Source organism: Harmonia axyridis, chromosome 1 (assembly GCF_914767665.1).
Source record: "Harmonia axyridis chromosome 1, icHarAxyr1.1, whole genome shotgun sequence".
NCBI lineage: Eukaryota > Metazoa > Arthropoda > Insecta > Coleoptera > Coccinellidae > Harmonia > Harmonia axyridis.
The window spans coordinates 74,183,977-74,207,486 of record NC_059501.1 but is presented as its reverse complement, the minus strand read 5'-3'; the positions used below and the strand labels follow the sequence as shown (position 1 = coordinate 74,207,486).

At 35.8% G+C, this 23,510-nt stretch overlaps 1 protein-coding gene across 4 annotated transcripts in view; it reads left to right on the top strand.

Annotated features, from left to right (window-relative positions):
* Positions 1 to 23,510, top strand: part of LOC123671281 (diacylglycerol kinase 1) — a 176,008-nt gene that overhangs the window by 114,200 nt on the left and 38,298 nt on the right. For all 4 annotated transcript variants that reach the window (XM_045605027.1, XM_045605025.1, XM_045605026.1 and 1 more), the window contains 2 exons: positions 85 to 207; positions 19,926 to 20,050. In XM_045605027.1, coding sequence (XP_045460983.1) covers positions 85 to 207; positions 19,926 to 20,050 — 248 coding nt within the window. The remainder of the gene's footprint in view (positions 1 to 84; positions 208 to 19,925; positions 20,051 to 23,510) is intronic.

Here is a 23,510-nt window from a genome sequence, read left to right as displayed (position 1 = left end):
GGTAGGATTAATGCGATACGCCAAAAGATTTTCCACCAAATTTCATGCTGAACATTTCACTTTCATTTCATCTATTTGTTTCAGAAGTCAGACATATCGTTAGAAAAACAAGCACACTAGACGTCAACAGCGTAAAAGTTTCGCTGAAGGACATCGTATGCTATTTATCCCTCCTTGAAGCCGGTAGACCGGAAGATAAGCTTGAATGTGAGTATACTAGATATAGAATCCTTGGAACTTTAGGAATTTCAACTACCTGCGATGTTATTTATAGGTAGCCATAAAATACTCTTCATCAAAATGTATGAGTTGAATGCTTCAGCTTTCTTCAATTGTTGATAGTGATATATTTTATCATTCAATAGGTGAAAGTTTGGCTAATTTTTTCTTGAGTGATTGAAATTTTTACAACCAACAAATAAAGTAAAATTCATAAGAAAAAATCATCAAAAAAAATAGTAATGAAATTGCCATATTAGTGTCTCAACAGGAAATAAATAAAATAGTACTGCGCGATTTCATTTTCCATTTCCTTTTTTTGCTGTTACTTATAATGTTGGGCCCGATGTACACACGTCTATGGAAGCGGCAAAACATCAAATGTCTTTTCATTTTGGTTAAGTGACTTTGCAGGGTTTTTTTACCAACTTTTACGTTTGCTGTGTCTTCAATTTATTCTGTTAATAAATATATCTATCTATCGGCTTTTTTGTGAAATTCAATTATTCTAGTGACATTACCAGTGGCCTAGTAGCCGATATATGAGACCTACCATCTTTTGGTTTTTGTAAAATTATTCTGATCTTATTATTATAAGTGGCGTGATCATAGGCAAGCTAGCACGTGTAAATTATCAATCGTCTGTGAAAACACTTACTTGAGAGGTTTTCCAACTGGAGGTTTCATTTTGAATCTTCCACTATTTATCTGCCACTTTTGAAGTTGTCATGTTTCGACATTTGACTAGTAAAACTGAGGCATTACTAAATATGAAACAATTGAAGCTTCAACAATGCATTGAAATGGAAAATCCAAGAATTATTGTTAAAAATCCTGTGTGCTATATTCTTGTCTTGTCTCTTTCAATAGCTGTTTGTAAAATGAAACCCAGTTGTTCATGGGAATTTTGTCAATGTGTGCTGCGTTTTTGCGTCATTCTTCTTGTTCTTTTTTTCGCCTCAAGGTATGAATATCTTCTTATTTTTTCGTTGTTAACCATTTCAAATATGCGTTATTCTTCGGATTCGTCATTTTTTTTCTTCATCATTTCACCACAATGCCTTGCTTTTACGATTTGAGATTCCCCCAATACGTCAAAATGAATCCTCTTATTAGAAAACCCTTCATTATACAAACGTCAACCTTAAAGGAGCTTTTAGTATCATCATTTGCTGTCGATTGCGCCATATTTATTGTAAATCGAAAATCAACATTTTCCGAGATATTTGAATTTTTGTGTTTTTAAAAAAATTTCTCATCTCACTTCATTTTTCGTCAATTTTATCTACGTTGACCAAGTTTGATTTGACTTTGGTATTTTTATCATCAGAAAAGGATATGGCATGTAAGAAAAATGCAAAACTATTCTGTATTAGATGTTGAATATTTCAATTGAATTTCACAATATATGTATGAAAAAATTATTCCTAAAACTTGCCGAATTCTATCTTCATTCCTTAAGAAAGATTTCGTTAGAATGCAGGCACTAGTTTTGTTTCAGCAGATTTTGATTAGAAAGGGGAACGAAACAAAAAAAGGAAAGAATTAAATAGTTTCTATTGCAATTAAACTCAGAATTTCAGTAGAAAATGTATTTATAAATAAAGTTTTGAATGACCTTCACCATTCCTTATACAAACACGTCTTTCTTATTTCTCCAATTGTTACTTTCCGCCTGTGATTTACTTCAAATCTTCCCGCTGCTTCGTTTATTCTAACGGTGTTAGATCCGGACTTCTCGCTGGCCATGAAAATAATTCAAAATTCTAATGACAAAAAATGAAGTAAGGGAAGAAATCGTTCAAAAATAATCAGAATTAAAATATCTCGTAAACTCTTGATTTTTGGTTATCACTAAATAAGGCTCGGACAACAGCAAATGAGTCATACTAACACATCCTCCAAGGTTCACGTCTAATTTGGAAACACCCTATATACAAGATTAAATGGAAATTTGAAAATACGTTGTCTGGTCTTTTGGTTAGATTTGGGTATTTTCAACATTTCATTTAATCTTGCTAATAATGTATTACTGTCAAATAACATTTGTGGGAATATAACATATAGCCAAATAACATATAACGTTTTGTTAGACTTTTCAATTGAAAATTTTCCACTGTTGAAGGCAAAGTTATTACCAACAGATAACGTAAGTAACCAAGAAAGCTATACCGTGCAAAAAGTTCCATCTCTCCCACACACAAAAAAACCCGGATTCTATTTCCCGCAAACACCGCCTCATACGAGTTTCGAGCGAATCAGTAGCGTAACGGCAGATTGCAATTCAGAAACTTTCGAGATTCGGGCGAATCCGCGAATCGCTGATGCTTCCGTGTTCACGGAAACGGAGCGAAGACCAAATGTCAAAGGTCCCGGACTTCGATCCGGAGTCCCCGCGTTGCAAACTGCAGTGCTGTCGTCGTTCCGCCAACTAGAGATGAGCGCTATTTCAAGAACTGTGATTTAATCACTGAAATCAGTATTTCACAGGTAGTCGCAGTTCCCCAAAACGAATACAGACGTGACGTGATCACCGTTGGAACAGATCACATATAAATAGTTCCAGGGGATATCACCGTTCGTATCATAATTCTCTTAGCGTTGTATTCCTTGTTGCAAATTGCAATCGTAAATTTCAAAACCAGATTTTTCCTTTGCTTTGAAACCTTTTCCCACTAGCATAATTGTATATTTTTAGAGAGTATTTTGTAGAAGGTGTTCAATCATAATACTTGCTACTAGAGAATCCAATCCCACATCAAAATATCAATCCTGCGTATCCACGGGATAGAAATTATCAATCCCGCGGATCCGCAAGAATGGGGGATATTTAACAATACATGTATAGATATACTCTTTATACTCAACCTATTAAACTTGCTCATAACAGGTCTTATTAAAAACATATTATAGTATAAAAGTGTTTATTTCATGGCAACAGCTGTCAAGTTTTGCTGCGGGTAAATCAGCCGACAAGTGCTGTCTCACAGTTTTTCCATCTGGAAACCATTTGTTATTCAAAATTGAGCGTTTGTGATTGATGGAAATCAAGTCGAGGGTCGGAGTTGTAAACAGCTTCCAAGTATGTAATCCCCTATTCCGTCTGCATTCAAAATGGGTTAATTTCATGTTCTAATAACTGGTCAAGTGTTGTACATACTCGTGCTCGTACAGCAATAGAAGAAGCCTTTGATTCTGGTACCCACGCAGTACGAATACTATGATTCGATTCCTCTCCTGAATTCAAAGACGATGGTTCACATCTCGTTGCTAGATTAGATGAAGGTACTTCATCATCAGCATAAGTGAAATGGTCTTCGGTTTGGGATTGTGTTTTGTCTTCTAAAGACGTTTTACCATGAAGTAAAAATGTATCTTTTTGGCCATTTGTAGACATTGACTGTTATCTCAAAAATGCCGAGTATTTGCCTGGGTTTTCCAAATACAGTACCATACTTGTCATTAATGAAAACGACGCTCTTTTATCCCAGAAAATAAAGCTTCAACCATTTCTCTACTCAATAATGACTTTTCAATTTGCTGATCATGAATCGTAGTATAGTTTCAGCAGTAACTAGTGTTGCATCTTCGTCCGTAACTTATAAGTGGTTTATTGCTTTCTGGGACGTTTCAGAAGACGTTCGCGCCTTTATTGTCTAATATGCAATTTTAATATTGAATCCCGTAGATTCCGCATGAAAAATACCGCAATTTGATGCCGCAGAATTTCAGAGGGATTCCGCATTTGCGGAATTGGATTGCCTACTTGGTACGAAGAAATAGTATCTACTGAATAACTTTCTTATTGGTGCTGGCAATAAAATTGGAATTTGATTATTTGTTTATTTTTTCCATTATATATTTGAGTTTTATTGTGTGTATGTTACTTTTAATTCGATGTTCAAAATTATTCATATCCATATATGGACTTCACAAATCTGTTAGCTCTAAAGAATAGATATCTTTGGCTATGCTCATTTACGCCTGCTAAGAATTAACAGAAAAAGGCAGCATATCGAGATACAGAGATAAACGAGTGAAAATTGGGGTAATTCATACAAATATTGATAACAACCACAGCATGGAACGTAATCAAATCCGCAATTCCTAAGCAGTGATCACGTCACGCTTTATATTTCACTGTTATCATAAAATAACGTTCACGTTCCACAACGTGATTTAGAAATCACTGTATCGCTCATCCCTTTCGCCAACCTGTTTCCTGAATCTGATTTCTAAGTAGTGATCACGTCACGCTTCAATTTCACAGATATCATAAAATAACGTTCACGTTTCATAACGTGATTTAGAAAATCACGGAATCGCTCATCTCTAACGCCAACCTGTTTCAGCCCGTTGGCGTTTGCAGCTGCGACAGTTTAATTGTTGCGATTGTGTTCGCATTGGCGTAATCAGGCCTTTCACGCAATTTTGCCGGCATTGAGCCGGACAGTCGTTAATTCGGCTGCGGCAATCAGTGAGGCTTTCCGATTGAAAGTTTTTTTTGTAGAATAACGGGACGTGGATGATGGATCACTGAGTGGGAGGAAACGTGTGTTATTGGTTTTTTTCATACCAATCAATTGAATTGTATTTTATTCTCTTTATGAAGTGAATCAATCCTAGACCGCCAACACATAGACTGTAACCTCTTTATTACAACTCAAAATGCCCGAGCACAGTCTATTGTTTTGGGTCGTTCTCTGAATTCACCAAATGGAAGGGAAAGAGATAAAAGTCGTAGCTCTATACTGAGCCAATCTTTCTCCACCGAAATTGAAAAGAACTCAGGTCTGACAGTTCTTCAATAGTAAGGAGAGTGAATACTTGTAAGCTGAGAATGGACAATAAATACTTCGGCTTGTAAGCTGAGAATTGACAATGTCGTTGGGCTGTCTTTTGACAAGGACTCTCAATGTATTAATCTTACTTTCTGCTTTCATCAGGAACTTCAATCAGGAATTCAGTATAGAAAAAAAATACCAAAAAAAACCTTTTTTGAGGGTTTCACGAATGAAGGAAAAAAATTATATAAATTTGGCTGCGATAATTGTCGTTATTTATTCAAAGAAACCAGGAAAAGAAATGATTTGACAGTTTCACTGTATCGGGTACATATGAACGAAAATACGCATTGGCGTACGCCCAGATTTTTATCAACTTTTCTTGAATATTATTCAATTTGCAATGTATCATGCTACAAAACCTGCCCTCCATATACATAGGCGTAAAACTTTGCTTCAGCCGTTTTTTCCCGGAATTATTGTAGAAAACTGGTTTCACATTTATGATTCAAAATATTGTCCATCGCTGGCCACTACTTTCTTCCATCTTTCGGGCAGCGTACGAATCCTGCCTTGAAAAGCCTGGTCATTTTTTGAAGCGATCCACGAATCGATCCAATTTTTTACTTCTTCGTAAGACCGGAAGTGCTGGTCAGCCAGGCCGTATGCCATTGACCGAAACAAGTGATAGTCCGAGGAAACAACGTCTGGAGAATACGGCGGGTATGGGGTAGGTCTTCCCATTTCGACGTTGCCAAGTATGTCTTGACCACTTTCGCAACATGTCTGTCATTGTAATGTGGACATTTTTCTTTCAATGCTCGGCTCAAACGCATAAACGATCGCCAGTGATTAATTCAGTCGATTTTAACAATTCATAATACACTACGCCGAGCTGGTCCCATCAAATACTGAGCATGACTTTGGAACCGTGAATATTCGGTTTGGCCGTCGACGTGGAAGCATAGCCGGGATATCACCATGATTTTCTACGCTTGGGATTATTGTAATAAATCCATTTTTCGTCTCCAGTCTCAATGCGATGCAGAAATCCCTTCCGTCTTCGCCTTGCAAGTAGCTGTTCACAGAAAAACAACCGCCGTTCAACATCTCTCGGCTTCAACTCGTACGACACCCAATTTCCTTGTTTCTGAATCATTTCCATGACTTTCAGGCGTTTTGAAATGACTTATTGCGTCACTCCCAAGGATCCTTTGAATTCTTGTTGTGCTTGACACGAGTGGTGATCAAGTAATGCCTCTAATTCTGCATCTTCGAAAACTTTCTCTCTTTCACCGCCATGCTAGTCTTCGACGTGAAAATCACCGTTCTTGAAGCTTTGAAACCACTCTCGGCTTATCACTAATAGCGGCCTCACCATAGGTATTTGAGATCATTCGATGAGCCTCAGCCACAGATTTCTTCATATTAGATAAAGCAGAAAATTGAAACCTCCCGCAAATTACGAGAATTTGGCTCGTAAGCTGACATGTTTAATCGAGAATAACTTTATGATGCAGACACAAATCGACTAATATTTCGATGGCGTTATGTTTACAAATTCCTGAATTTCTTGTACCACACCTACGATCTGTTTATTCCGACTACCACTTACTGCTACAACCATCTATTTCAAAACGGCGGAAGCAAAGTTATATGTAATAAACTGGCCTGTTCTTGGGTGTTAATGTTTAAATAGGAACTTATTAGAAGAGCGGCTTTCTAATAGTTCCAGCCAGTATAGTTATGTTGAAATTAACTCAATTTCTCTTTTTCGAAAGAACCTTTCGTGCGTCCGGCTTATGCACTAGGATAAGTCTTATATTTGATCTTTTCTAGGAGGTGTTTCACTGAATGAGACCAAGTATTATTAGATAACAAAGTTTAATAATATTGAAATAATTCATGAGAAAAAAATACAATCAATAAATTTTGCACATCACTAGCCTATGACAAAAAATAAGAAAAAAATTATAACCTTCGACAATCTTGGACTATTTTGGTAAATTTTTTTATGAGGAGACAAATCATCAACCAATATTTATAAAATTAAATTAAATGTCCTTACCCTGGATATCACAATCACTGTTCAAATAAATCTTTCAACAAATTCCCTATCTGTAACTTTCCTGACAACCGTTCCCGCAAACCGACTTGAACTTTATTCAACTAAGAATCGAACTTGAACTCCGAAACCAAATTCCCCTTTTGGTCCCACCTTCCAACCGAACCCCGAACTTTTACTCTCTACCCTCGAACTTCTAACTTCTAACTCTCCTAACTCTAACTTCTAACTTCAACTCTAACCCCCTGACTCCAACTTCTAACTTCTAACTCTAACTAACTACCGAATTGAAAACTGTTGTTTTTTATCGTTGAATAATCGTCACCCTCCTTCTACCAAATTTTTCTAAGCGTCTATCTTTTTTTTCTTTCGTCCAATCAGAGTGATTGTCCTTATGTACCTAGATTATTGGTTCCACCCCATGTTATGTACTATTGACATGGGGTTGTTCCGTTGGTACCGCCTAAATTGGAAACCATTTTGTTGGACGCGGACCACCGCGTTGATGGTCCCTCTCCGAGTAGAACAGATTTTTATGTTCTGTTTATGTTTAAACCTCTCTAGAGTTTTTACGACTACATTTTTATTGCCTTTGACATCCTGTACTAATCGTGTGAAATTGGAACCTACTTGTTGTATCGTGGGATATCAACAGTGCCAACTACCCTGGGGTGTTTATCTTAAGCCAGGATGACGGATTTAATGCTTAATAAAATGTGAGGGGTGACAACGACTTCGTTTGCGTTCACTTTACTGGGATAGAACCGGGAATTTGTTGAATATCCTTTCAATGAGCCTGTACTCATTGCGAATTATCATTCACATTCATTACATTACTCTCCTCTTTGAAAAAGTTTTGACATCGGTTGTCATAACTTTTCCCTTACTACCATCAATAATCCAAATTTATCGTCCCTCGAACACATACATATATCCAATAAGTGTATACCTATAATAATGCAATAGCAATCAAGCATTCTCCAACATATATAAAAAAAAAGGTGAATCAACATATCTAAAATTTATCCCTCAAAAAAAAATCTCTTATCACTAAGGTGGTATGTTCTTTTCCCTTACTACATATCGAATTCAAAAATCTTCAACAACAAAAACAAAAATCTACAACCTAAAATTAAAGGCAAGATTCATCTATCATTTTTGTAAAATTCTTTCCTTGACCATTTCACTGTCTCCAACCTGGAGTGCTGTGAGTTCACTGTCGGATTTCGTGGTACATACTGGTGTCGTCATGCCGGCTCCTAGTGTTTTCGAAAATTCAGGACGATATTTCGTTTTCTCCTGGACCCAACCTTTGTTTCAGGAATAACCTCCAAAGATAGATAAGGGACATAGTGTCACTTGTCCTTAATGTAACGCAATAATTCGTGAAATTCGCACTATCATTACACATATTGTTTGTATTTCGCGATTCACTTCTTGAGCGTAAGACTTGTAGTCTGCTTCTCCATCCATTAGGGTGTAGTTAAAGTACTATGAAATGTTGTTCTAGTTCGATGGTTTCGTTCGGTATCAATCTTGACGATTCTCTTGGCATCGTTGATGTCTTCTTCAGTATATTCGTAAATCGTAGTGTATATCTTGGTCGGATTTGTACGAAGTTACGGTTTGTGTAAACTTCTTCTGCATCCTCAGTTTCTCGCTGACTTTCTTCTCTTCATCTCATTAATGAACAACTGAACAACTTCTTCCATAGCCTCTAACTTAACCCTTTCGCCTGTTTCCTTAACACAACTGTCTATACTTCTCAGGTGTTTTACTCAAACTGTAGTTCATTGTCGCTTTCGACACATCGGAAAATCACGTTAATTAATTGTTATCTTCCGCACCTATACTATTCGCGGTAGACACACACCCTTGGGAGGAAGGTTATTCCCTTAACTACGAGTTGGTCCTTCTTCAAGACGGTTGATTTCTTCTTCCTCGTACTCCCTATATGAATTACAACAGGACACAAAAAAAACCTCTCAACAAAGTTCGTTGAAATATACAATATTTAAATTAAAATGAAATACACAAAACATTACACATCCAATAGAACATTCCACCCATTGCTACTAAACAATAAAACATTGTGCTCACTTTTGAAACTGCAGGCGAGGGATGTCCTTCAGCGACCACAATGTTCTTTTCTTTCAAGAATATTTTAAACCATACAAAAACCATGGATACCAATTAAATTCAACTAAAATATCCAAAACCCAGAAGGGGTACCTTAATCAGGTTGTCGCTCTCTGAGTCAGCGAGTCCCTGGAATCTACGAAAAGGGCAGGAACCGATTCACATCTCCTGAAGGTCATATCTATCTCTAAGATTTTCCCCACGTTACCCATTGCGAAGTTATCCTATCTTACTCTATCAACTAAATTAATCCTAACTTAAACGTAACCCAAAAACTACAATAAAACTAAAAAATTCTCACGGTATCTGAGGCTGTCTTTCGCCGTTAGTATCTAGTAGCCCCATCGATCTGGTGGGCGTCTTACTCTATTTGAACATCGTCGAACAGGAATTTCAACTACTTCTACCGATTCTTCTTCGCTTTCCCCCTGATCCTCATACTGGTTTGTCCAAGTGGGGATCAAAAACGGGGGGAATTTTTCTATTTCCTTCCGTGCTTCATCTGAATCCGTATCTAGGTCCGTATATCCCGATCTCACGCGTTTTTCTAGTTTTTCCTTCATTTCATTACCTCGTGCAGTGTACGTTTTCAATCTATTTACATGAACAACTTGTTCCTCTCTTCCTCCGCATTTTCTTACTCTACACGTCACGGGACCAATTATTTCGGTTAATCTATACGGCCCACCCCAGTTTTTCAATGATTTGTTAGATAACTCCTTTTTTGCGCTCATTTTCCTCAAATATACCAAATCTCCCACATTGAACTGAGGGTCTACTATATTTTTATTAAACCTTGTAACCCTTGCGGATTTTGCATCCCCAGTATTTTCGTACATTCGGTCGTAAACTTCACTTTTCAATGTTTCACCGAATAAGTTGTTGGTTTCCGAATTGCCCTTCAATTCTGCCGGTATTAATGCTTCCGAACGAACCGGAATGACAACCCCTGTTTCTGAAGTGATATCATTTTTCCGCTTTTTCTTTGCCTTCACGACTGAATCAACTGACCCGAGCTCAAAGTCTCTCAACTTTTCATATTTCATCACTTTTCGGAAAGGCGATTCCTGTTTCTCGAAATCCGTTATATTCTCCCGTGTAATACCGCAAACCCTTACTTCTCTCCTTTTCGAATTTTCCATGTCTCTATACTGCGTCTCCACCTCAAGTTCCCTAACCTCATTTGATTTTGTCAAAATATCGTCATTTATTTTTTCGGCCGCTTGCGCGCTCCTCTTCTCAATGCGAGGTTCACTCTCCTGGATTTCCGTTATTTCATTTTTCGGTATTTCTTCCGACTTATTTTGATCAAGGTAAACTCTCCTGATATTTCCGATCTTTAACTCTTTATTCCCTTGACAATGATGATTATTATGATATTGGGTTTCTCTCCAATTTTTCGTTGGACATTCTCTCGACCAGTGTCCTGTCCGTTTGCAGGAAAAACATACTACCTGATTTATTCGTTCCGATCTCCCAAAAGTCCGACATTCCCTCGCGAAATGGCCCGGTTTGCCACAAGAATAACAGCCTTTTTCGACGTTTTGTTGAACGTTCCTCCAATTTGCCCAAGTACTTCTACATTCCTTTGCCGAATGACCTACTTCTCCGCAAAATTGACATATTACTCCGAAATTAACTGTCGATATATTTCTTGTAGATAATCTCCCTTGCAACATTTTATGAGACGTTTCTTGCAATCTTACTAGTTCCTCCGCTTTTTCCAAATCTAAATTTTCTTCGCGTAATAAAAACATACCGACTTCCCTCATAACGTCTTTACGTAAGCCAATTTTGAATTGATTCAAAATGAAGTCCCTATTTTTCTTTCTTATACCTGATTCCTCATCCTTCGTTGCCCCGGCCAAATCTTCACTTAACAGTTCCGTCCCTATAGTTCGCAATCTAGTGCAAAAAGATGACACGTCTTCGTCCTGTCTCTGAAAACAATTATTCAAATTCCATTGATTTTCCCAAGGCAACCTAACTGAAGTGAATTTCTGAAGAAATCTAACTTTCAATTCCGCATATGATAAAAAATTCAACGTGATATCAGATTTAAAAAAATTATACGCGTCCCCTACGAGTTTCAATTTAAGCAGTGTCAACGTCTCATTTTCACTCCACCCGTCTAATTTTGACCTAAGCTCAAATATTTCAAAATATCTGGTTGAGTCCTTGCCTGAAAAATCATCTAAAGTTGTTGCGATCATTCCTAAAGGGTATCTAAATGGAATTTGCGATAAACTACTTGTAATCGCCGTAGAGTTACTGCTAACCGTCGGGAACATTGTAAGTGTCTTCTGAGCTAACCCCTGTATAAACAAACAAAATGATTTTTTTTTAGTACAAAATTTCTAGTAAAATAATAAGGAATAAAATTTCTACTCAAATTTTCTCATAAAAAAAATTATATCAATGCATACAACAAATTCCTGTACACCGATCTCGTAATCCTCTTACTGCTCCTCGCCAAACAATATTTACTTAAATAAATCTGAACTATTAATCACTTGGAAATCAAATTTCCCTGGAAATAAATCTGTATTATTAACCCAAAAAAATACCAATTGTGAGTCCTCAGAGTTTTTTTTTTCAGAAAAAGATCAAAATAGATCCCACCGCTGTCACCATTGTAATAAACTGGCCTGTTCTTGGGTGTTAATGTTTAAATAGGAACTTATTAGAAGAGCGGCTTTCTAATAGTTCCAGCCAGTATAGTTATGTTGAAATTAACTCAATTTCTCTTTTTCGAAAGAACCTTTCGTGCGTCCGGCTTATGCACTAGGATAAGTCTTATATTTGATCTTTTCTAGGAGGTGTTTCACTGAATGAGACCAAGTATTATTAGATAACAAAGTTTAATAATATTGAAATAATTCATGAGAAAAAAATACAATCAATAAATTTTGCACATCACTAGCCTATGACAAAAAATAAGAAAAAAATTATAACCTTCGACAATCTTGGACTATTTTGGTAAATTTTTTTATGAGGAGACAAATCATCAACCAATATTTATAAAATTAAATTAAATGTCCTTACCCTGGATATCACAATCACTGTTCAAATAAATCTTTCAACAAATTCCCTATCTGTAACTTTCCTGACAACCGTTCCCGCAAACCGACTTGAACTTTATTCAACTAAGAATCGAACTTGAACTCCGAAACCAAATTCCCCTTTTGGTCCCACCTTCCAACCGAACCCCGAACTTTTACTCTCTACCCTCGAACTTCTAACTTCTAACTCTCCTAACTCTAACTTCTAACTTCAACTCTAACCCCCTGACTCCAACTTCTAACTTCTAACTCTAACTAACTACCGAATTGAAAACTGTTGTTTTTTATCGTTGAATAATCGTCACCCTCCTTCTACCAAATTTTTCTAAGCGTCTATCTTTTTTTTCTTTCGTCCAATCAGAGTGATTGTCCTTATGTACCTAGATTATTGGTTCCACCCCATGTTATGTACTATTGACATGGGGTTGTTCCGTTGGTACCGCCTAAATTGGAAACCATTTTGTTGGACGCGGACCACCGCGTTGATGGTCCCTCTCCGAGTAGAACAGATTTTTATGTTCTGTTTATGTTTAAACCTCTCTAGAGTTTTTACGACTACATTTTTATTGCCTTTGACATCCTGTACTAATCGTGTGAAATTGGAACCTACTTGTTGTATCGTGGGATATCAACAGTGCCAACTACCCTGGGGTGTTTATCTTAAGCCAGGATGACGGATTTAATGCTTAATAAAATGTGAGGGGTGACAACGACTTCGTTTGCGTTCACTTTACTGGGATAGAACCGGGAATTTGTTGAATATCCTTTCAATGAGCCTGTACTCATTGCGAATTATCATTCACATTCATTACATATACACCAAGTTATTTTCATTATACAGTCTTTCCCAACGAAAATTGTACCCACCCCCAGAACTCAGAAACGAAGAAGTTTCAAAGATAAAAAAAAAAAAGGATCAGCTTATGTTTTGAGGGGAACGAATTTCCATCATGGGTTCGTTCAACAACTCCATGAAGGTGGCATCAAACCCCAAAAAAATTTTTTTTTCAATATAAAGAGAAGTCGACTGTTGGTAAGTTTGAAGGTTGGAATTTTCAAAATCGGTTCATTATTCACGAAATAATGTATTATTAAATTTACTTCAAAAGGTGATGATGAAACGACAGTTAAAGCCCCCAAGCTTAAGAAATTGAGAGTTTTGAATAATCCTAAATGATTTTTGAGTTCTATATAAGGGATCAAGAATTCCTATGATCAAATTGTTCCGCCAAAACCACTTTCGGGTTTCAATAACCCTCAATATTTTCTAATAGGAAAGAGATGGCGTATGTGGTTTGGTTGAAATACTTTTTAAGTTCTCTCAATATCTTAATTGAAATTTTCAAATTCGGTGTACCTAGTTAGTAAGTGTATGTTAGTGAATTTTTCGTATTTACCTTGATGTCACAGTTCCTAGTAGTCCTCTGTTGAATATAATAGCTGCTATACTGGCGGTCAATGAAAACGAAACCACCATCGCTTGTAACAATGCATTACACTACAACATCCTAAAGCACCCTTTGTGCACATGGCCCTTACATGGAAATCCTTTCTCTGTTCAAATTTTCCATTACCTGACCCTATGATCGATAATACACGACTGACTAATATCTCCATTCAGTTCAGAAATTGATTGTAGATGGTTCCCGTAAGCATGATTTTCTCCATAATCTCATAAATCTGGTCTATTTGGTCGATTGACCTCTTTCTTTATCCCAATAATTCATCTAGGAAATTTAGTGTGTGATAGAGCACAAGTCCATAATGACAGATGGGGCTAACCTATACTGAAACTTCAAGCCTTTAGAGCTCTTGCGTAAATTTGTCAAAGTAATTTACCCCAATACATTTAACAAAGGTTGGGATGGGGTGTAACCTCAGAGTAATAAATATAGAGGGAGCATAGATGTGCTAACAAATTTGACATATTGATCGGAATCAAAAGACATTTCAGATACCTGTGATATTTGACACAAAGATCACATTTCTTACTTCCTTCGTGAATTAAAGTTTCGAAATGAAGTTGTATATTTCCATAATTAATAAACATTTTTTGACAACTAGTTTTTTCTAATAGCTTTTTTAGATATTAACTTTCTTTTGAGACACATTGTATAACCAGATAACCATAATGGAGACACGAATTGTGTATAGGTCTCCTTCTATCTATTTTTATTACTTCGAGATATATCCAAAGACTATATTATAGAAGGCTTTCACAAAATAGGCTTATTAAAACCCTGAAAGTCGATTCATAGCACACCGAAAATTATTTTGTTAGCATTCGTTATCGATCACTCAGAATCCTCCTCGTAAATTTGCATGGATGTTCTCAGCTTAAAAACGCCATAAATTGGGCAAACTTTAAAATATGCAGACAGTTCAACAAAACTCGACGATGCATGAAAATACTGAATGGTTCCGAATAAAGTTTACCTAAACAGTATACTCCACAAGTTCCTCAGGCTGAAATTAAATTGATTGCAAAATTTCTGGAATTATGTTTGGATAATTATTGAAGTTGTTCAACTGGCTGCTTGTTCAGTAGATTGTTTGAAATTCTCTAAAGATTAGATTATGAAGACTTTTTCCTATGATTGGAAATATCTAACGTTGTCTATCATTGCACTACTTGACTAAAAATAATGACACCGCATGCCTGCTGGTAGATTATAGCACTAGTCAGTGATTACAATACTCCCGATGTATGATGCACAGATGGTGCCACCAGTATGAAAATTTTTCTTTTCGTTAGTATCAAGCTTGGGAAAATACTGTGCAAACTTGTTAAATGTTATTCAGATTCTGCTCCATTGAAAACAACGGTTAAATTATGGTTTGCTGACCTTGAATGTAGGATTCATCACTTACACTCTTGTCAAATAAAGCGTCAGCTGAGCGAAAAGCAGTCGATGACGGCGACCAAAATCTGAAATATCAGCTGGCAAGTTGGAATTCCTATTTTGGTTCGTTATTGTGATTAGTTTTCGATTCAAATTTGAAGGTGTCCTCTTTCAGGGGATTGCGATGTTTGATCGCGAGATCACTCTGCTTAATACACCTTCCCTCTTCATCGTGGAGGGGTGACTCTGCCGCAGTGCGGTAAGTTTCACAAAACCGACCGGTGCCGGGCTTGAGTGCCACGCTAAGCCAGTAACGCCATCTCTTGGTCATGCAGGGTCACTACGGTTCATTGACTGTCTCAACAAAAGTGAAACGAGCGATAGTGAATAAACAAAACGTTATTGGATCAAATGAGTACAGAAATTAATAAAAATGTCCTCAAATGCAAAGTAAAAAAATACTCTTTCACCAAGCTTGGTGAACATCCTCCTATGAAAAACAGAATAGTTTGCTTCGATGATAACCATTCCAAATTTTTTGCTCATAGTTCTGGAATGAGAAGAGTCACAGGAAATATGTGAAAAAATTTTTACATCATGAAAATCCCTATAAAGAAAAAAAGAAAAAGATCATTACCTATTTCCCTTCGACTAATCGTTCTTATCTCTTCAACCATCCGGTTGAACGAACAAATTCCTAATATTTATTAAAAATTATCATAATTTCTTATTCTCTTATTGAAGAGTTCATCCAATGTATCCCTTCAACAAAAGATTCTCACGAGGGTAATAAATATAATTCTGGGAAATCGCCCAGATATGTCAACACTGTTCTCTAGGGGGCCATCTGAAATAAAAACCATCATCATATCTTTCCACCTATTTGCCCTATCCCCAAAATTTGATTAGCGAAGAGGGGTGGTTCAAAATGTCCCTTATATTATACAACAGTGAGATAATATTTCTATTCTTTTCCGGAATATTCAACGTTGCCTGAATAAAATGGCAACTTCTCTTGCAAAAGCATCATAAAATAACTCATTCTGAATTAGGAAAAAGGAGAAAATTACTTTTTTGTGAAACAGGAGTTTGTTGAATTTGTATTTTACTCCTTCTTTTTGCTAATAGTCTTCTGTGAGATTCGCAAGCTCGGAGTTGTTTGAAGTAGGCGTGTTCTGCGTAGGTTTCATCACTGTGTCCTTCAGCAACTTGAGTCACACCTTTGTTACTCAAACTCATAGTGAAATTATGACACATCTTTCTTCTTCTTTCTGCTTCCGGTTGGAATCGATCCTGTGTATACTCAATAACAAGCAGAAGCTTACCACCTTGCATAAAATAGATGTTTATACTTTGAATTCATAATCTTGCAAACTCAGGAGACTCAAGGGAGTCGTGAGTATATTCTACTTCTAGGTACATCTAGGTACTCGTGTTATATTTATATTGACTTAATGAACTGTTTTACTTTTGGTTCTGTACTTGATTATGGAAAATAATCAACAATTTGAACAATTATATTTTCTCAGTCAAACAGATTTTAACAAAATTATGTTGAAAAACTTCAAAAAAAACCAGTGATTAGTTGAAAATTTATCCTGGACTTTCTATGGTTCGGACGATACGATTAATACAAAATTGTGCACGTTCAGCACTTTTATTTTTCAGTTAGGTTGAATATTGATGTTTGAGAAGATTTAGAAATCAGGTCGAAGGGTAGGATAGGTGCAAAACAAGCCACACAAGCGCTTAGGTTGTCTGGCCTTGATGTGGTATTAAAGATCATTTTTTATTATGATCACATTTGTACGACACATAAATAAACGAATAAATAAAAAAAAACTGCCTACAAAATTTCATCTCGATTCTTGAATTTGTTCTGGCTTTGGATACATGATGAACATGAAATTCAGCATGAAGTTATGATGAACATGAAATTCAGCATGAAGTTTTGACTTCTTATGGTACATTTAGATGTATGAAAGTTTGTACAAAATTGCATTCGATAATCCGTACAAAATTTCGAAAGACCATATTTACGGAAGCTTTATTAGGATTGAAAGTTAATGTTTGCGGCCTGTCGGACATCTGAACCATAAAATACTTACTTTCATCGTGATGAAATGAGCGATTTGTTCAGGTTGTGAGATGTACTACAAGAGAAAAGTTTGTTTCATCTTGGATTATAACATTTCAAATACAGAAAATGAGAACGTACATAATGCAATCATAACAAAAAGAGACCGCATTTTCAAATAGTTGAATAATTAAATTTCAACTTTAAATTCGTTCAAATATTCATAACAAGACGGAGATGAATTAATTTCACAAAATAATTACAAATTATAACTGGCAACTCCATATGGAAATCTGTGAAACCAATTATTTCCATGGTAGAATATAGTTCATTTATTTAAGCAATGGCATGACTTCAGCAATTGTAGGAAAATGAGTTTGCCAGACTGTCAAAAACATCCTAATGCGTACTAAACAAATTTCGAGATTTAATTTGGAAACATTTAAATGTGTACTGGAAAATTAATTATGATGAATCAATATGAAATAAAACTTTATATTAATGCTGATAAACTTCAAAACCAAATCGAAAACAATCAAAAACAATTCATATTACGAATTAAATGAAATAAGTACATTGGCAACATACCAAAGGGTTGACAGTACAAATCTTAGAAATTGCCCGGTTTTGCGTGCGTCGTTGAGCTGAATTCAGCAAAGTTGGCATCTCGGATTTGCAATCAATGACGTCATAACGTCAGAATATATCGAATAGAATATTTGCATTTACATATAACAGAGTTCGAAAATACATCAATAATTGAATGATAATAAATAGCTATTAGCACTTAGAGAGAACATACTAATTCCACTCATTCGTATTTTCAAACGTGATCAACCAATTAGTAACCACCTCGGTAACCACTGAATAAATCATTTATTTGGCTTCCAAGCTACAATAAAACAGTTCATTAATTGTCATCATCATGAATTATTTCCCTGCCTTTCATAATCAATAAAATCTGGTGTGGATCAGTCGAGATTTTGAAGCGAGACTGCCCGGATGTTGAGATTTCCACGAGGCCATTTAAGACTTTGGGAAGATCCTTAAATAACGCTAAGGACAGAACGAACACCCTCGAAAAAAGTGGCGTCTACAAATTTAAGTGTGATTATTGCACCGCCACATACATTGGTAGAACTTGTAGACCACTTAAGACAAGAATACAGGAACACCTGAGATACCCGGACATATCTGCCTTTGGACACCACATTTCATTCAACGAATGAGAATGCAAAAATTTTGCTGCAGGCAAACACGAAGAATTACACGAAATTAGACTTCTTGGAGAATATTCATATTGAGGATGAAATATCGATGAACGATAATTGTTTAAACATACACACAAACTTAAATTTGAACAAAAACTACATCCCCCTGTTCAAGAGACTGTAATTAGTTTTGTAGCATACACTGTTTTATGTTTCTTGTTTCCATTACTCTCCATATTTTTATTTTATCTTTTTTATGACTATAATTTATGGTTTTATTTGTTGACACAATCAGTTCATACATTGTTCCATATTTTTTCATTCCTTTTTACTGTTTTATTTTTTGTTTATACTCAGCTGATTGCACGATTCTCAGACTGAGGACATCCTTCGTGTAGGTTATGTTTCCTTTGTTTTCATTTTTAACTGAGTGGTTGTTATTACTTTTGCATCCTTCGCTTTCAACATTTTCGAGAACCTATGTTATGTTTCCAAATTTTTGAATAAAATACTTGAAATACAAATCATTTCTTTTATTTTTTTATTATTATCATGAATTATCGAAGAAATCATGAGTAGGTGTCTAGAATACCTATTAAATGCAAATATCTGTAGTAAATATCTGGTATAGCTGGAGTTTGTTGAACTCCGTTTATGCTAAGTTTCGGTACTTAAGTTTAAGGTTTAGCCTAAGCTGATATAAATCTTCTGTTTTTAGGATTAGGTTAGTTATTATAGTTTGTAAGAAGCCCTACTGGTATTTGGTGTTAGGTATAGTTTATAGAAAGCCCTTCTGGCATATGTCCAGTGTTAGGTGAAGTTTTTGGGAAGCCCTTCTGTTCCTTGGTAACTGAGAGAATTCTTTTTCATTGTTTTATATACCAACCACTGCAAATTGTAATTTTAAATGAATGTTTGACATTGAGTCATTAGTTTTATTGATACTCTGATAGAGGAGTACGCAATTTGTTCTTAAGACAGGCACATCTCTACCTGGCGTCCATTATTAGTTACCACCTAATTTCAAAAGAACTCACTTCCATCTTCACTGAGTGCGGTCGCGAGTCGAATTTTCAGACTTATGACCCGGCTTACTCAAAGTCGACACGTCACAAATTGGCGTTCGCCAAATGGAATAGAATAAGTGAGTTCACGCTGTTTTGTTTTTGAATAGTAACTCATATATACTCATAAAAACTTCACCCTGCAGGTTTCTAGGGGTGGCATAGCCATTATGAGAATTCACAACGGCTACACCATCTCATCTAGACTGAAGCGAAAAAAAATGCAAGCAAAAAGGGTTCGACAATAATCTACTGTTAAAATATATGTAGAAGTCGAAGACTCACCCTTTATATCTGGTTGAACAAGCTAGCAGAAGATCCTTCTTTCCTACCTTATTCCCTCATACATACCTATTGTAAAATAATATCCGAAAGATCAGTCGATTCTTTCCGTTTTCTCCTTTCCAACAAGACACACGTTATGGTTCAGCAAATCGAATCATTTTCTTCTTTTGTTGCAGTCATGTTCAGGCTTTACGACACCGATGGCAACGGTGTCTTGGACAAGAACGAGATGGATTCGATCATAAATCAAATGATGGCTGTCGCCGAGTATCTAGGATGGGATGTTTCCGAATTGAAGCCGGTGAGTGACTCCAATAAAATCGTAAAATGTCTACTTCCGATGCGGTTGTTCCTACTTCGATGAAATATTTTACGGTCACTGAGTGTAAACGACGTTACATTCGAGAACTTCCCTTCATTGCCTCTCTGAAACGACGCTATATAGGTTTAATGCGATTCTATGTCTTCATTGATATTTTCTCTTACCCTCTCCAAAATTTGTCGAGAGGCCATTAAAGTTTTGGGGTGCAATACCATATACCTTATGGGATTGTTTTACGCCATTATGGAAAGTGTTCCTTTCCAGAACTATCAATAATAATAATATTTTTTGATCCTGTGAGACATTATATGTATAGGACAAGTCAATCTATGTATATACATTCACGAAAGAGAATTATCATCTAAGTATTCTCTAACACTATAGTATGCTCTACAAAGCATTACTTACTTAATTTTCGTTTCAAATTTCAATTCATCCAAAATTTTGATAGAATCTGGTAAATGATTGTAAAGTTTCATAATTTGATACAATGAGCATCTTGTAGAGTAGCTGTGAAAACTAGACAACTTGACAAATAGTGATTCATTTTCTTTAACATATTGCAAGAACTAAATAATAAAGATACAAGGTACTGTCAGAATACCATTTGCAATAAATATAGGTCTGCAATGATCTCGATAACCCAGCCTGAACATCATCCTAATTATTCTCTTTTGCGATATAAAAACTCTGTTGAATTCAACAGAATTACCCCATACCAAAATATTATGGGCTATATGGCTGTAACATAAACTATAATAAACATTTAAAATTGCATTAAAGGGAAGTGAGTCTCTAATGCGTCTAATAGCGTAAAATGATGAGCAAACATGATCCACGTGTTCATACCATCTCAAGTTCTTATCAACGTATAAACCCAAAAACTTTATTGAATCGCTTGATTTCAACACTATGTTTTGATATTGTGGACGAAGTGGCTCGGCCAAAGAATTTATTCATTTATTTCGAATATGACTGATTCTGTCTTAGACATATTGACAATCAGAGCATTAGTTTGACACCAATGTACGAAGGTCGCAACTATTGTTTCATGTTGTGTACTATACCTATTACTATTGTGAAGAAATTTTTTTTATCTATACTCTTTTTGACATCTCCTGTAAATATTTGAGGAAAAAAAAATTAAATGAATAATTTCACAGTGATTCAGAAGCTCAACACGGCTCGGTGCCGAGACCACCACAGAAGTATCATCGACAAAAATTACTGAGCACTCATCAACAATGTGACAGGGCACGTGATTAAGGAAGAGAATGAACAGTAGCGGCCCCAGAACAGAACCCTGGGGAACTTCTAACTCAGTTTCATATTTGTCACACATGGTTCGATTAGATAAAAAGCTTGAAATCCAATCCAAAAAATTCCTCCGAAACCCAGATTGTACAATTTACTGATGATAAACTGTGGCGCAATATAATCAATAGCTCTTGTGACATCAAAGAATATACTACATACGCAAAGTACTCTATCCAAAGAGCGATAAATGTGATCAAAAAAGTGGAGAGCAGCGGTTAGAGTGGATCTCTTAGCTCCGAAACCGTGCTGACAATTAGAAATTAAATTGTACTTGTTCAGGTAATTAGTCATAAGATTCATTACCACTCTTTCAATGACCTTGGAAAAAACACTAAGATGGACAGATTGATCATATGTGCTAGATGATCTGCCACATCGTCAGCTATCATTTTTAAAATTCTCGCAGAAATTTGTTTAAAAACTAATAGCATCAAGTAGTTCATATTTTATATATTCATATTCATATATTGTTGTGCTAAAGAGCTTGATTCCACTTCTAAAATTCCAGTAAAGCTAGAAAGTTGAAATTCTGTAGTTTTTGAGGACTTACAAAGGACTAACCACGGGTAGTTTTTCAATATTCCTGTTATATTATACTGGGGTGTAATGAGCAACCCTTCATTTTGAAAAAAGTTTTGATATGAAATAAAGTAAAGGTTGCTAATTTCTCCCCCGTATAATGTAACAGGAATATTGAGAAAATACCCGTGGTTAGTCCTTTGCTAGTGCACGAAAATTACAGAATTTCCAGTTTCTATCTTCACTGGAATTTAAAAAAAAAATAAAAATTGAATTTTAGTCACCTCCTTTTAAGGGTGATATTCCGGAAAGGGATGGGCTGAGGAAATTTTGTTATGGGAAAGACCCATCTTAATTACAAACGAGCATGCATCTCCTAAAGTTTGTCGCATCAATTTAGAAACACCCTGCATATTGAAAAGCTAATTAGAAACAAGGAGAGCTCATCTACAGGGTGTTTCCTAAACATGCGGCAAAAATTCAGGGGGTTGTTCCTTGGACTATTCTAAGAATATTTTGTCCTTTGATGATTTTTGAAAAACCTATTTGTTTCGAAGATATAGGGGAAACAAAATTTCAGATAATAACATTTTATTATGAAAAATTACTAGCTTTTAATGAATTTCCATCAGCAAGTCCATAAATGAAATGCATGTCAGTCATCTCGGTGTTTGTATAGCGATTCATAATAATCAAAGATAAAATGTTAATTGCTAATACATCACAAAACGAATTCAAATGAAAACCGTGTTTAATCTGTATTCCTTTACCATCTGCACTTATCAATTTTTAGTCAAAAAACTGGCCGTTTTTAGTAATTGGAATGTTGTTAAACAAATTTAAAAATAAATTGTACCTACTTAGTAAACACAGTGCGGTACGCATTTTTATTTAAACTATTATTAATTTTAAAAATATGAAAAATGTTGTTCGCCCTGTATCTTCGAAACAAAGAGGTTTTTCAAAAATCATCCAAGGACAAAACATGCTTAAAATAGTCCAAGTAACAACCCCCTGAATTTTTGCCGCATGTTTAGGAAACACCCTGTATATCTTCTGATCCCACAACTTATTATCACGACAGCAATAAGGGCGCATTTCAGAAATTCTCGCTATCGATTTCACAAGTTCCTTGTTGGCAGGAATAAAGCAATACTCGACGATAAATATTCTCTTTATTTGAATTTTATATTATAATCCCCATTCACAGCTTCGGCGTCGTCATCAAAATATCCATAAATGTAAATAATATCTAGTGTAGTTCCTGAATAACAGTCTGATATAAACGAGTTTTGAAGTGCAAATACTCAACCATTTAGATGATGCAGGGTATCTGATATTTGATGAACACATAGCTCGTTCTCCGAACAGTTCACTCTATCATTTCATTCAGAATTTCGAGTCGGGAATGGTCTCCAACGATGAAGATCCATTCACTTATAACGATTCTGTCCTCGACTTCAATTCTAGTTCTCTTCCACCAGGAAAAGGCTTTTTGTCACAAATCGATGAAAACCATGGTCAAATTGAACATGGTGTTTGACATGGGATAGCAACTGTCATTAGTATCCGACGATGGATGGCCTGTTGTCTTAAGTTATCC